Below are 14,891 nucleotides of genomic sequence, written 5' to 3'. Positions count from 1 at the left end.
AACTTGACACCATCAATACATTGTACAACATTAATCACTATGAATTATGTCCCGTGATTAAAAAAAAAAATCTACAATTGTACATTCCTAATATATTAATAGCAAAGATGATAGATGAATACAATGAAGCAGCTATCTTGAAATATTTCATACTTTTGACTTGTAATTATAGTGTTGTCATAAATCACACAACCTTTTTACATATTTAGATCTAAAACCCTTGTTTTCAAGTGAAGGAGACTATCATACCTTATCATTAGTATTTTATGAACTTATAATCAGATGCGAGGCATACGCGTTATTTTGCATAGCACACAAGTATCGTAGAGCCAGATAACAGTTATTACACTCTAATAAAATTGCATCTTAATTCACCTTACTTCACCTCATAAAACACCCTTACTAAATACTTCAGTCTGAGTTTAACCTTAAACTGTACATCATTACTGTTCATAACCAATGTAATAACTCTTATTCCTTTTAAATCTGCACTTTGGTAACTGAAAAGATGTCCACAGTTTCATAGATGGGCCATGTGTTGTGCATGTTATACAGTCATACAGATGTCTTTACACTGCTCCTGTACCTCAGCCGGTAGAACAGGTTGTTAGCGACACACCCTGACAAAAGTCAGGCTCTTCACGCTGCAGATTTTACTCTGCCAAACTGTCTACCAAACGCTGCAAAATGAAAGCGTAAGCACTGTCGTAAGCATCACTGTGTTTGATGCTGCCATCTAGTGTATAACACATGATATAGCAAATGTACTCCAGCGAGTGCCCTACCCCACAGCCTGGTTTTGATTAGTGTTGACACAATCCAGCCGAAAATTATAGACTATAGACTTAATTATGCTGTCCATGAGGATTGTCTATTTGTATAATACTTTTAAGAAATGTAAGGAAACAGACACATAAGTAATATTAATAATATAAATACCTCTGTCTTATTTAAACTATAGGTTCGTCTGATCAACTAACACGCAATCTTGTACTATTGTAATTTAGAAGATTACATATTGCATATTGATTACCTCCAAAACCGTGTTTATGGCCAGATGAGACCAAACAAGCCTATCCTGAGAATTACTGCTGTGTATGACATGTCTGTCTTGCTATCCTCAAATTCTGACATTATCAGGCATTACAAGCTCGATAATGATAGTTGACACGGTCTGAAGTCAGATGTGTATAAAACTAAATCTAGTAGATTGATACTAAAAATTTAAACCACTGTAGCAATGGCAGGTATAACAGCACACAGTTTAGACAGAACCCCTGAACACATTCCGGGCAGCACCAGTCCATGGCAATGGTTCAGTAACACAAACGCTTAGCTGATGATACACATGTCTCCTTCTTGGAGTTAAATTCAAGATTTTGTCCACATGAATTAACCTCATTTGGTCGTTAGCAAGAAGCTTTAGTAGATGTGGGTAAGGAATATAAATGGCATCTGCTTGTTCAAATCATGGGTTGTAAGATGATTATTATTTCAGATAATTTATAAATAAATACATGTTGTTCTTGACACCATTTTAATTCCCCCCGCCACACACCCTCTAATCTAGATCTTCAATTTGTATATTCGCGTAAAACAGCACTTGCATCATTGCATTCGCAGCAGGTGGCGCTACTCTCACGGTGAGTATCCGAGCTTACGATTGGCGTTCACCAGATACATTTTAACTGACCCCCAGTGTCCAGCACAAGAGGCCGAAGTCTGTCCTGTGTTGTGCCAGTAAGGCTCCATACGGGCCCACTGGACGTCTCCAACTGTAGCCACGGTAAAGGCTTCTCAAAGCAAGGGTTTCCACTAAATCTGAGAGAAGTGCGGGCCGACGCGACCGCAGCCTTCGCACTTCTAAGAGAGCACCAGCTGCATTCGTCACCGTTTGATGCTTCTGTCAGCATCATGATTTATTCATTCAGCAAATTTTAAGTTACTTCATTGAGCTGTTCCTGCAGCCAAAGAAAGACAGTGGTTATCTGTGGACTACTCGTAGGCGCAGCCGGTATCCTATACGTACCACCATTTCCATCGTGGTCTGCGATCATCAAACATAACTATCATCATATCATTATATATACAGGTCGATAGCATGTAATCACAACATAACGTAACTATAAAGTATGCTTACATAAAATTCACATGATTGACCTGGGCAATCAAAATTACACTGTTCAAGTGGTAGCAAACAAAGGGTGCTGTTGAATTACTTTATGGCTGTTTCACACACTAACTAAATGGTACCGCTTTGCTACACGGCTCATGCGCCTACATCTTCATATCGGTACTTTTCAATAAGCCCTCCCCTTTGGAGCTCAAGATGACGCATGCTGGGTACCGGCTTCTCGCGACTGACTCCGTGCGGTATGTCGGGGCTGTGAAGTCCAGATCCGCGCCCAGTTGGACCATTTCGTGTTTTCGCTCTCTCTTTAAAAAAAACAAAAAAAAAAAACCTTCAACCTCTTCAAAGCGCTGAAAAAAGTAGCTCAGCGAAAGGCATCCAGGATCAGAAGGCGACCAGAGACATTCACTGGAAAACCGCCCCGCCTGCAATCCGTATGTGATTTCTGCTACGAGAGAAGCGATGGAGGGTTGGAAGGTGGATTCGTGGATTTTTGCTTGACATGCACCAGAATCTCCGTTATTTGTTGGAATAGTTTGTACACTTGCGTGGAGGATTCTCCTCTACCTGCAAAATGCCATTTGCCAAGCGGATCGTGGAACCGCAGCTGCTGTGCAGACATCCTATTCCTAACGACGAAGGGTTGCTTTTCGAGGATCTGGGCTCCGTCAACAATGTTGTTCTCTCCAGGTCCTTGCGACAGCTCTCCGACCTGGCCAAGCACGCCTGCTCCATATTTCAGGAGCTGGAGAACGAAATCGTTTCCACGAACCAACGGGTTCGGGTTCTGCAAAATAAAATAGGCAAAATTCAGCAGACCGCGAGCGCGCTGGATCCCAAACTGGAAGCTGTGCGTAAGTACACACGTTTGGCTTTCTCTCAGGAAATTATGAGTGATTCCAAATGTAAGATTATTTAAATGATGTTCTACGTTATGAAGTCGCTGCTGTGTTTAAGATCCCAGCATCCCAACCACCGAAATTATAATGTGTCACACGCTTGCATGCGTAACCAACACCTGCATCACGGACAGTTGCAGCCTTGGTCCGAATGATCAATCCTTCTGTAAACGGTAGCCCGTATATATACGAGCTGTAATATGTTTGCCGATGTTTATGGTAATTAGAGTATTATATTGTCGTGGCCAGCTGAAATGATGCTGGTCATTTTCAGCAGTCTCTGTGCTGTTCTGTGAGAGGGGCGTGTAGTGTTGGGGTAGGCGCTGACGCTCCGTTCCCTATCTCTATTCGCGGCACATCTTGCTTATTAATGTAAGCCCACAGTACAGCGTTCACAGTTGAGACATTATGCCTTTGGAATACCGTTACACGCTGTTTTCCGATTATACACTACTGCCTGTGTCATGAGCAAAGAACAGTCCCTAAAGAATTTAAAAGCACATATGGACATGCGTTCGCCCGAGAACAGACACTTGAGGGGGGAACAAATAATTATTTGCGAAGAAATAATTCGCCATTGTTTATTCTGGTTAAGGGGTTTGGCCATTTACGTCAAGTTAATTTAATGTTTCATAAACCCAGATTGTCTCGGGAACGTTTGACAGGCAGATGTGCGCGGCCCTCGGTGTATCCACCCAGCTGTTGTAGCGAAGTAAAGCGCACGAGGTTTATAGGAAAGCATCGCGAGGAGATGAGCATTTTTTGGCAGTAGTCGCCATCTCAGCAGCACATAGTCGACACGTTTCAGATTTTAGCACAAACGCTGCAACAACGTTCAAATACGTAGGTAAACGTTGCCAGTTCTCCTAGGATGGGTGCTGATGGAGCCATCTCAGTCACCTGGCCATTGTGGTGCGTGCGGTTTAAGGCACCCGAAAGCTATGCACAACCGGAATGGAACCTGATGGCGCCATCCCAGCATCACGCCGTAAACGACCCAGACTTATTAAACGTGCTGGTTAGATTGAGATGTAAAGTGTTGGCGCTCCTGCGCCTGGGTTTTGGTCCTTGGTGAGGCCGCGAGACGAAGCCAGGGTCTCTGCGCAGAGTGCTTACTTTAATTCTAAGCGCATTTTCAGGTGCACGGTGCCTCCGTTCTGTGCTAGAAACAGGCTGCTGTACTGGAAGCTTTGGGTGTAGCACATTTTCCACGCCGTTTTAAGAGGACAGTGCTAGTGTACACTACATACTGATTTAAGGTAAAATACAATTTGTAGCGTATGGCATCCTAGTCAGGGAATACAGCTTTTCATTTATCACTGGTATACTATGACATTTCTCAAACACGTCCACATTCTCCCGGGGGCACAAGTAAAGTGAAGTGACTGAAAAACAATTAAGTCATGTAAAGCCAATCGAGGACTCGCTAGAATCTTTTTTCGGTCAATTCTGCTATTTAAGTGGTTATCATGGTCTGATCAAAAGCAAAATAATTTTTCTTTTTCCTTTGACCCCACCCACTCACTCTAAGCCGTCAGCATCTATGGGTGCTGTTGCCAAATCAAGCGACTTGGCCTAGAAGCGCTTGTGGTGAGTTTATCTTTAAGCCACTGTGCACCTGTGCAATGACAAATGTGATAGAATATTGTAGAATGTGCTAGATTGTCATAGAATGTCTTAGATTGTGTTAGAGTGTCTTCGAATGTGTCAGGATGTCTTAGAATGTATTAGGATGTTTTAGATTGTGTTAGAATGTCTTACAATGTGTTATGCTGTCTTAGAAGATATTAGAATGTGTTAGAAAGTCCTGGAATGTAATTGTGTTAGAATGTGTTTGGCTGTGCCTTTCTGGGCCTTTCATTAATTTCCATGTACTTTTAACAGGCCCAATATGTGAGGTAAGGCCTCCCTAACTATCCTCACTAATTTGGGTGTGTCTGCCTTTGTTATGTAGTAGGGACCACAGCATGGTTTCCCTTTATGAAGGTCCCCCACAGATCATTGCAAGGATTGAGACTGACTGGGATTGTTGGCCTCCTGGCTGGTGTGTGTCACTCTGACACCTCCACTTTCCCATGGGGGCAAGGGGCATATTGCTCATGAGCTGCAGTGTAAGAGTTTTTTGAGGTCAAGTAGTCAAGCAGCCCATGATTATCTGTCTGTTTGTAATTACTAGTCCAAAACCGGCTTTTGGTCTAAATTCTGAAATATTATTTTATCAACAGTGCTTAATGTGAAGTTGTCAGGGAGGGAACAGATTTCATTAAGGTTTAAAGTGACACCCTGAATTCTTTCCATTGCACATTGTTGTTGTTGAGGAACAGATCCTGAATTCTTTGGGAACTGTGGTTGCACAACATAACTGGTGAAAACTAGTGAACCTTACAAGGTGGAACTCCTGAATCTGTAGGTGAGGCTGTGAACTCCTGAATCTATGGATGAGGTTGTGAACTCCTGAATCTGTAGGTGAGGCTGTGAACTCCTGAATCTATGGATGAGGTTGTGAACTCCTGAATCTGTAGGTGAGGCTGTGAACAGTGCACCTCAATAAACAGCATGGCTAACAATTTCTGCATGGTAAAAAACATGCTGGAAAACAGAAGGGATTGGCCGAGTTATGTGATTTTGGTAATGGAGCTCTAACAAGAACCAGCCACGTGCTGCAGGGAAGAGTGGGTCGCCATGGTGACTGTGATCAGGATGTGGACCACAGGCAGGACTGGGTTGCAATGGTGACTGCGATCAGGGTGTGGACCGCTGGCAGGTCTAGGTCACCATGGTGACTGTGATCATAGTGTGGAACACAGACAGGTCTGGGTCACCATGATGACTGTGATCAGGATGTGAACCACATGTAAGACTGGGTTGCCATGGTTGCTATGATAAGGGTGTGGATGGTCACTGTGATCAGGTTGTAGACCACAGGCACGTCTGGGTCGCCATGGTTACTATGATCAGGGTGTGAACCACAGGCAAGTCTGGGTCGCCGTGGTTACTGTGACCATGATGTGGACAAAAGTCAGGTCTGGGTCACCATGGTGACTGTGATCAGGGTGTGAATCACATGCAAGACTAGGTTGCCATGGTTACTGAGCTCAGGGTGTGGACTCACCCTTGGGTGAACTACCCTTCCACACTTTTCATAAAAATCAGACACTTGTGATTACATGCTGCAAAAGATGAGAGTTAGTGTGTCTTCCTTGGAAGTGTGTGTTTTCACATCTAAACATCTAATAAAAGGAGTCAAGACAGACGTTTGTGTGCTTACTGTGTCTGGCAGCCAACACAGACAGACTGAAGTATATGGTCTGTGCACTGGGATTAAGGGGAAAGGCTCCGTAAGTCTGTCATTTTTGCTGTCTGCACCAGGTGCATTATTCAGTGCTAGAATTATAGAAGCATGAATTAGTATTTTGGGGATCTTTTCTTTTGGTCTGTACAGATTACTACTGAAATGATACAGTCCTGTGTTGCACTACAGATTCAATAATTAAGTGTAGACAGCATGGTCTTTTGTATTATACACTGTTTATAAATTAGATGAATTAGCTAAACAGAATTAACTTTAGTTAGTTTAAATTAAATTTTGTCTGTCATCATTCTGTCTTTTATTATTTGATGTAAAATGTGCACAGTGTAAATATAGCTAATTGAATCGTGATTGCTGTGAAAGTGCCTACATTCTGAATATGACTGAATTAGGAGCTAATAAACATGGAGGGAAACAGTACATTTGCTTGCAGTTACACTCTATTTGTGATTGAGAGTGTGAGCAACTTGGATGGTCACTTCAAAGAATTGAAATGTTTGAAATACATGAAATGATCTTCATTTTTTCATTACATATTAAGCATTGCATTGCTAAATTAAGGTCTAACAACAAACAAACAGGAAATGGATCCATTACATCTTGTCAACATAGTTCCACAAAGCGGCCCTCCCGAATATGACACTCCCCATTGTTTCCACACAGCTGGGGGTCTTGCTGATGCTGCTGTTGGATAGGAGGGGGGGGGGATTGCCCGACTGTGAAGGGGGGCGAGGTGGGCCGTCTAGCTCCGAGCCTCACTCTGGTTGGATGGGACAGACACTGCAGAGGTCTGGTTGGGCAGAGTCTGTCCCAACTCTGCAAAGCAGGTCTTTTTCACATGGTCGCTTGGTCCAATATTTTTCCCTCTATTATCTTAACACACAGTGTTATGCTCAGCTTTGTGTGTTGTGGGTTTGATTGTGTTCTGTCCCTGTTCTATCTTTTCACGCCCTATTAAATGTCTTATGCTTGCATTTGTGCCTTTATTTATTTGTTTATTTTGCTTATTAGGGCCTCTTTTGTGCTTTAATGTATGTTTTACATAATTCTAGAGCCTTGTACAATTAAATATGAACAGTAAACATTAGTCAGTGTAAATTAAGTTGATGGATTTCCACACATTTAGAGCTGATGTTTTTTTTAAATACCTTTTTTTGGTATGTCCATGGAAGAAGACAACTATCACCACCTTCCTCTTATATCCTGTTACACCATTCTCCTAGGATCTATAGGGCAGCTACACACAGAGGCAAACATAAAAAGAACAATCAAGTCACAAAACATACAGCCATGCATTGGCACTCTGAGAAAGGCAAGCTCTACGTCCATCTGTAGCAACCCAGGCTCACTCCTGCAGTGATGGTGTAAGATCAGGTTCCCACCTAGATAAAACAAACCCAACAGCGGCAGGCCTACCCTGGCAATGCCTTGTGGGAAATGCAGTTCAATATGCTCTGCCCCTGCTCCTGTTTCATTAGTCAAACTCTAATTTTCCTTTTTTTCCCCTTTTTTTCTAATGAACCATAAAGAGTGAAGAGACATTCTAGCTGCAAGCAGAGAAAAGCCTTTGAGTCATAATGTTTGAATTCTGGTGCCTTGTTTTTTGCAATGAGAAAACTCACATCAGCTAACAATTTGAGGTCTGAACAACAACAGCAGACAAGACCTGCTCCTGTTACAAAAGCAGGGAAGTCACTTGCTTTCGCATGTGTATTGGAGATTTTGATATCTGCCACTGTTCAGTTGTAGACATGATGTTTTGATCTCCATATGTTCCAAAGTAGCTGAGCTGAAGGCTGTGGAGTCCCAGTTTATAGCAGGTGTTTATTAGATGGATCAGAACAGCACCACTGGGTGCAGAGCGTCTGCAGCATGGCTGACGTGCAGGCTGTGATGGAGGCACTGGCTCTCCTGCTCATGTGCCACTTTCAGCAGAAAGAGGGAAACATGCAGGCCACCATAACCTCAGTGCTGAGTCTGCTTAGTAACAGGACCATAACCTCAGTGCTGAGTCTGCTTAGTAACAGGACCATAACCTCAGTGCTGAGTCTGCTTAGTAACAGGACCATAACCTCAGTGCTGAGTCTGCTTAGTAACAGGACCATAACCTCAGTGCTGAGTCTGCTTAGTAACAGGACCATAACATCAGTGCTGAGGCTGCTTAGTAACAGGACCATAACATCAGTGCTGAGTCTGCTTAGTAACAGGACCATAACCTCAGTTCTGAGTCTGCTTAGTAACAGGACCATAACATCAGTGCTGAGTCTGCTTAGTAACAGGACCATAACCTCAGTTCTGAGTCTGCTTAGTAACAGGACCATAACCTCAGTGCTGAGTCTGCTTAGTAACAGGAACATGAGGGAAATGGGGACTAACCTTTAACAGGACTTTATGCTATGACCTGCGATAACCTCTCTTTCTTTCTCCTGCTTTCTTCTTCTCTCTGTCTCTCATCCTCGGTTTCTCTGTTCATTGAGCTATAAGTGCATTTGGAGAACATGAGAGGAACATGCTAGCAGCTGTGTACATGCAAACAAACACAGATACACCTATTCAAAGAGCTGCAGTCAGTTAATATGCATGCACACAAACATACAAACACATTCACACAAACACATGCACACACACACACACACACACACACACACACACACACACACACACACACACACACACACACACACACACACGTGCAAACGCCATACTCCATATGCAATTTGGTTTTGGGGACAATAATCATCCACACATGAACTTCAGTGACCTGGAAGGGAAGTTACTATGGACAGAATCACTGAGGGCCCAGCACTGATTGGCCAGCCTCTGGGCTTACTGCAGCCCTCTGTGTAAGTGCTTTTAGACAATCTCCTGCACATTCTCACACACACACACACACACACACACACACACACACACACACACACACACACACACACTCACACACACAGAGAGAGAGAGAGAGATAGCAGTGTTACAGAGTCCTTTCCTTAGGCACTGCTTCGTTAGTTCCACAGCAGTACCACTGTTTTTTTGGTGGTTTTCTTCAAACACTTTTCGATTGTGTGCTGAAAGAGGGCTGTCAATGTAACATGCCATTCCTTAATAAATAACACAAATAATGTAATGGGAAGAATGTATGATATTGGATACGGACAGTTATTTATTTGGCTGGCAATGGTATGTATTAGATTTTGTCTAGGTCCTCTCTATTTTAAATGTTGCCAAAAATTCCAGCTATGTTCTGTTGCCACACAGGTTGGTGTAGGTTAAACTGTTCAAGGCTGAGCTAAAGCCCACGTGCCAACCGTCTGGTGGGCTGTAGGACCCCATACCTAAGAATAAGCACTGATTCCACAAAAGGGTCTGAAGACTGTGCCAGCTTAACCACAGCAGGTCAAGCAAAGGAGGCTTTTTTTCATCCCAGCCAATTTTCTAGACAGTTGATTCACTTCAGTTCAGGGCTCTTTTTTTTTTAATATGACTGCCTTAGCCAAGTAGAACATTTCCAGAAAAACGTTAACACCAAAGCTTGCTGGACTCTTTAATTACAGACTCATTGAAGTTGACTTGGTTGAGACATGTTGTGGATGGCAAGGTAGTTTTGCTTTGATTTGATTCTGGCAGATGGATTGGTCGAAGGGGTCAGGGAGGGTGGCTTTGCTGTAAATGTTGCCCTGGGGTGTCTTGGGGTTAGCACAGTGTGGCAGTTAGGAGTGTTAAATACGTCCTCCGAAGCAGTCTATTACAGCACATCACGGGAATGTGGAGGCCTCTCTTTCTCCCTTTAAAAGCATGCTTAGTATATATATTATGTATGTATGTAAGTGTGAGTGCATTTAAAATGTTAGTTATTTAATGTAGCTTAGTACTTTGAAAGAATTTATAATTTTTATAAAATAAATTCAGTAAAATTACTTTCATTTCAAACATAAAGAAATAGAAATATACACATTGCATCTGAGGAAAAAAATGTTTCTTTCTTTTTCCTCCTCTTTCACTCTCTCTCTCTCTCTCCCTCGCTTTGTCTCTCTGTTTGTCTCTCTCACGCATTTCTATTAATTAACTGGTATTTGGATTGACCTTTGCCTACAATGGCCTTAACAGTATCTCTCACTGAAATATGTCTAGTAAAAGAGCTTCCACCCTCTGCTGTTGCTTGCCCTGCCCAGCTGATAAATGAGGTGGAGTTTATGGTAAAGGCATAATTAGCAGGGAAACTGGACATCCCTTTCTTTTGTTTTCCTAGACCCCAGTGCATAACTGAAGAGGTTAACAAAGGAATATTTATGGCCTTGAGAAGGAAGGGCTGTAAGAATAACAAATGGTATTGTAGTCATAAAAACATTCGTCCTGCAATTACACCAAGAGCTCTAGGCTTCTTTGCATTTGAAAAGGTTTAAGGATCAGATCTCTTTATCTTTCTCATGCATGTATCAATTTGAATGTTCAAATATTTGGCAACAAAAGGGAGTTACTGAGTATATATGGAATGAGTTCATGCTTTTCACTAAACAAGCTGAAGATTTGGTGGGGATGAGTGATAATAGTTAAAAATGGAGTCCTTCAGTCTTTCAGCTTTCACCGGAGGCTTGTGATCTCCATCTGTGTTTTGACTGTGTCTAGACAAAGATAAACAAGTGGATTTGGTAAGGCACTCAGGTCCATCATGGCTTCTCCCGAGACATACAGGCCACCTCACATCACCCTCTCTGATTGAGAGCCCAGAGACTGCCGTGCCCTCCCCCACCACCTAAAAGCCCCCCATCCCGAAATCACGGTTATAAACCCTCCCGGCAAGGCCACTCGGTGAAGTGTCATGAGCATGAGGGCTGCAGCCAGGTGTTGTCTAACCCCTGAGGAGTAGGGACTGTCTTACGTCTGCATCTGTCCATCCCTCATACTCATCACTCCATCCCTGCATTACTCCATCCCTTTGTGCCTGATGGTATCATCTGTTCTGGTATTTTAGCCTGTCTTTGATTCTTTCTGATCACATACTCGTCAAGGACAGGTGGAGTAGTGTCAGCCCTGTGTGGGTGAGCGGCTAATAATCACCTACATTTTGACATCAACGCTGACAGAAAAAAAACAACTCCTTTTTTTTCTGTTGAAGGAAAACCCTGAATCTTTGAGTATTCATGTGCTAGCATTTACATATTTAATAAGCGCAGCTCTGAATTAAAGGGTGCTGTAAGCCTGGTAAAGTCTAGGGCTTTTTTTCTTCCTCTAACAGCGTGCGTGCCCTACTTTAGCCTCTGAGCTGCCTTGCTTTGGGGTTTGACGGAACTTTGAATGTTTAATGCCTTTTGATTTCTGCTGGAGATACATCAGTACTCCCTGGGAGGCTGGTCGAAAAGACAGGCAGTTTAAAGGAAGGTGCAGCCTAACAGGCACTGCAGAAAATGTGGTCGAGTGGAGAGAAACAAACATACATTCAACAAATATACTGTCGAGACGAAAGAAAGTCTCAACAAAGATAGGGTTGAGATTAGAGAAAGTCTCAGAGACGATATGGTTGACATGAGAGAAGGTCTCACCAAAGATGCAGTTGAGACAAGAGAAAAACTCACCAAACGATGAAAAAAGGAGAAAGTTTATTCTGAGCTATATTGAATAGTAACAGTCAATATTTTGGTTATGCCATTCAAACCCTTTTAAACCCACATTTTTTCATCTGATTAAATGACCTAGATGCCGATTTGGCTTAATTTGTCCAACTGCAGTGCCAGATCTTGATTAGATTTCTGTGTACAGAAATAGCTGCTGATAGGGTAACCTGCTGAAAGCAAAAGCATTAGGACACTCCAAGTGCCTCAGAGTTTAACCAAAGCATCCATGCGATGGTTTATTACACCACCAACACTTAGGTCATAAGACTGCACATGCCTGTGTGAGAGCACACATCTGTACCAGTGCACATGCACACACCTGAGCATGTTGCCGCAGGTTTCCGTAAAAGAAGTGAAGCATTCCGTTGACTGTGGTTCAGAGATGTGGGACCTGCTTCCTGGGGGGGCATGTCCATTCCTGTGGGAATGCCAGGGATGTGCTGAAATGTCAGAGTTCTTTGGAGTTACAGACTAAGGACATTGTTGGTGGTCTGTGTGGGTTTTCCCCCTGATGTTGGAGGGTCCTCAGCTCTGTTTACGGAGCAACCAATGTGAAGCATATTGTAAATGGTAGCCAGCGTTAACATTACATGAACAATCTTTGAATAACTTTGAAAATAGATAAGATTAAAAGTGCAGTTAACATCAGGTTGAACACAGTGGTAAAACAGTATTTAAATCTTTTTTTTTTTCTTTTTTTGCATGTTCAAGTGCAAGGATTTTTTCTTCCAGGCTGAGGGTTAGGGTTAGGGAGTGAAGCCATTTCCCTACTGTACATTAGTATTATTATTTACTTAATAAGCATTTAGTGCAATTTTAGAGTATTGCTACAAAGTAATCGCAGCAGTTGTCCTGTTTAGTGGATATTTTTGGCATGGTCCCACTTCTGGAGTAGAAGAATAAAAGTCATGCAGAATTTGTTTCCTCACAAATGTTCTAGGAATCTACTGCAAAATATGGAAATATGTGTCCTTTTGAACAACATGCTCTGAACAAGAACCAGAATTTAGAAGCTGCAGAATGCAGCCATTGGTTTGTTTGGACTCTCAAACAGAACTAAGACACATAATAACACAAGACAGACTGTTGTTCCACACCCGCACAGCTTGAAAGTCTTAAATCAGCTCCTCAGAGAGTTTATGAAATTATGTAAATCAGAGTGTATTTGTCTCTGCAGTCTTACTGGATAATACTTTACGTGAAAACTTTTTTAAAAACATGGTACATCCAACAGCTTCAGAACACACCTGATCTTAGCTGGCCATGCCCCACCCTCCAGTGGTGAGGGAGGGGAGGGGCGCTTCAGCCTGACTAATGAGCAGGCCATCATCCCAGGGCTCCCTGAGCTGACTCCACAGTGCAGGTCGTTTTCGAGAGGAGTCAGGGTAAAAAAAAACAAACAAACAACAAAGCCACGAAGCTCAGCACGGCCCTGGTGTGGGAATGCGGCGTCCTTGTTTGGAAGGACTCCCGGGCATGCTGTCATGGTTTTGGTGCCATTTAAGATGGTGATGCTGCTTTTTTCATGGATGAACACAATTTGGAGGGTTTTCAGCAGATTTTTAGCGAGACGCCTCTCTGCTGCCGCCGTGCTGTCACCCTCCTATGTTTAAGCATGCTGTATTTAGCTGCTCTGAAGTAGAGCAAAGACAAAGGCAGAGGCAACCCTGAATCTGGAGCCATTTGTGTTTTCTGTTTAAGACAGAATGGGCCATGTTGTTGACAGCTTCTTGCTTTGGGTGGTGGAGGAGCTCTCCTCTGGGTGGTGGAGGACGTCTCCTCTGGGTGGTGGAGAACCTCTCCTCTGGGTGGTGGAGGAGCTGTCCTCTGGGTGGTAGAGAAGCTCTCCTTTGGGTGGTGGAGAACCTCTCCTCTGGGTGGTGGAGGACATCTCCTATGGGTGGTGGAGAACCTCTCCTCTGGGTGGTGGAGGAGCTGTCCTCTGGGTGGTGGAGGACGTCTCCTTTGGGTGGTGGAGAACCTCTCCACTGGGTGGTGGAGGAGCTCTCCTCTGGGTGGTGGAGGACGTCTCCTCTGGGTGGTGGAGAACCTCTCCTCTGGGTGGTGGAGGAGATGTCCTCTGGGTGGTAGAGAAGCTCTCCTTTGGGTGGTGGAGAACCTCTCCTCTGGGTGGTGGAGGAGCTCTCCTCTTGCTGGTGGAGGAGCTGTCCTCTGGGTGGTAGAGAAGCTCTCCTTTGGGTGGTGGAGAACCTCTCCTCTGGGTGGTGGAGAACCTCTCCTCTGGGTGGTGGAGGAGCTCTCCTCTGGGAGCTGAGCAGAGAGTAGGCTGAACAAACTGTGGGCCAAGCGCGTTTCAGTAATCTTATGAACAGAACTGTTCAAAAAACCTTGAAATCAAATTCCAGAGATGCACTCTGAATCAGAAAACTGGTGTCTGCTTAGCACAGAGCTGATCTGATGCATGTAATTACCGTGAGTTAGAGCAGATGTTCACCTAATGAAGTTCTAAAGTCACATGACTCACATGCTGCTTTCTCAGTGTGGAGCTGCCTTGGGATCAGAGTGTTTAAGCTTCACATTCACCTTGTGATGACGATGGCAGTTGATCACCTGAATTCTCAGGGGAATTTGGAGGATGAAACATAAAAGAGCTCAATGCCTGGGCCTCACTGGACACTGATATGCTCCTGCATCCTGAATGGAGCGTGCCGTATTTCAGGAATGGTCAGTTTACCCACTACCCCCAGTGTAAGTCTCACTGTATGGGGCGGGGTTAATGTGTGGAGGAGGGGTTAACCTGTGGGCAGCTGCTGAGTGTGGTGCTGATCTGGCAACTCCTCTTTTCCCAACTTGTGTGGAGAAAAGATTCATGAGGCTGCCTGCAATTCAAGGGAATTCTGGTATTGAAGACCTCTCTGATCACGGCCAGTGTACCAGCCTGGGAAAGAAGACTGAGGTTTTGGCTCTTTTTACATATTCTTAAT

The 14,891-nt window shown here is 43.7% G+C and overlaps 1 protein-coding gene across 6 annotated transcripts in view; it reads left to right on the top strand.

Annotated features, from left to right (window-relative positions):
• The first annotated feature begins 2,007 nt into the window (after nt 1-2,007).
• The window catches only part of nhsb (Nance-Horan syndrome b (congenital cataracts and dental anomalies)), a 52,193-nt gene continuing 39,309 nt past the window's right edge, over nt 2,008-14,891 (top strand). For 4 of the 6 annotated variants that reach the window (XM_081706136.1, XM_081706137.1, XM_081706139.1 and 1 more), the window contains exon 1: nt 2,009-2,985. In XM_081706136.1, the coding sequence (XP_081562262.1) occupies nt 2,706-2,985 (280 nt within the window). In that variant the 5' untranslated portion in view covers nt 2,009-2,705. Of the gene's footprint in view, nt 2,986-4,561; nt 4,621-14,891 lie in introns of all 6 variants that reach the window. The other 2 variants (XM_081706140.1, XM_081706135.1) reach the window with 2 other exon arrangements.

Source organism: Electrophorus electricus, chromosome 23 (genome assembly GCF_041902795.1).
Source record: "Electrophorus electricus isolate QZ-2024a chromosome 23, ASM4190279v1, whole genome shotgun sequence".
In the NCBI taxonomy this organism is placed as follows: Eukaryota; Metazoa; Chordata; class Actinopteri; order Gymnotiformes; family Gymnotidae; genus Electrophorus; species Electrophorus electricus.
The sequence above is the reverse complement of the archived record's forward strand: the minus strand, read 5'-3'. Positions and strand labels throughout refer to the sequence as shown.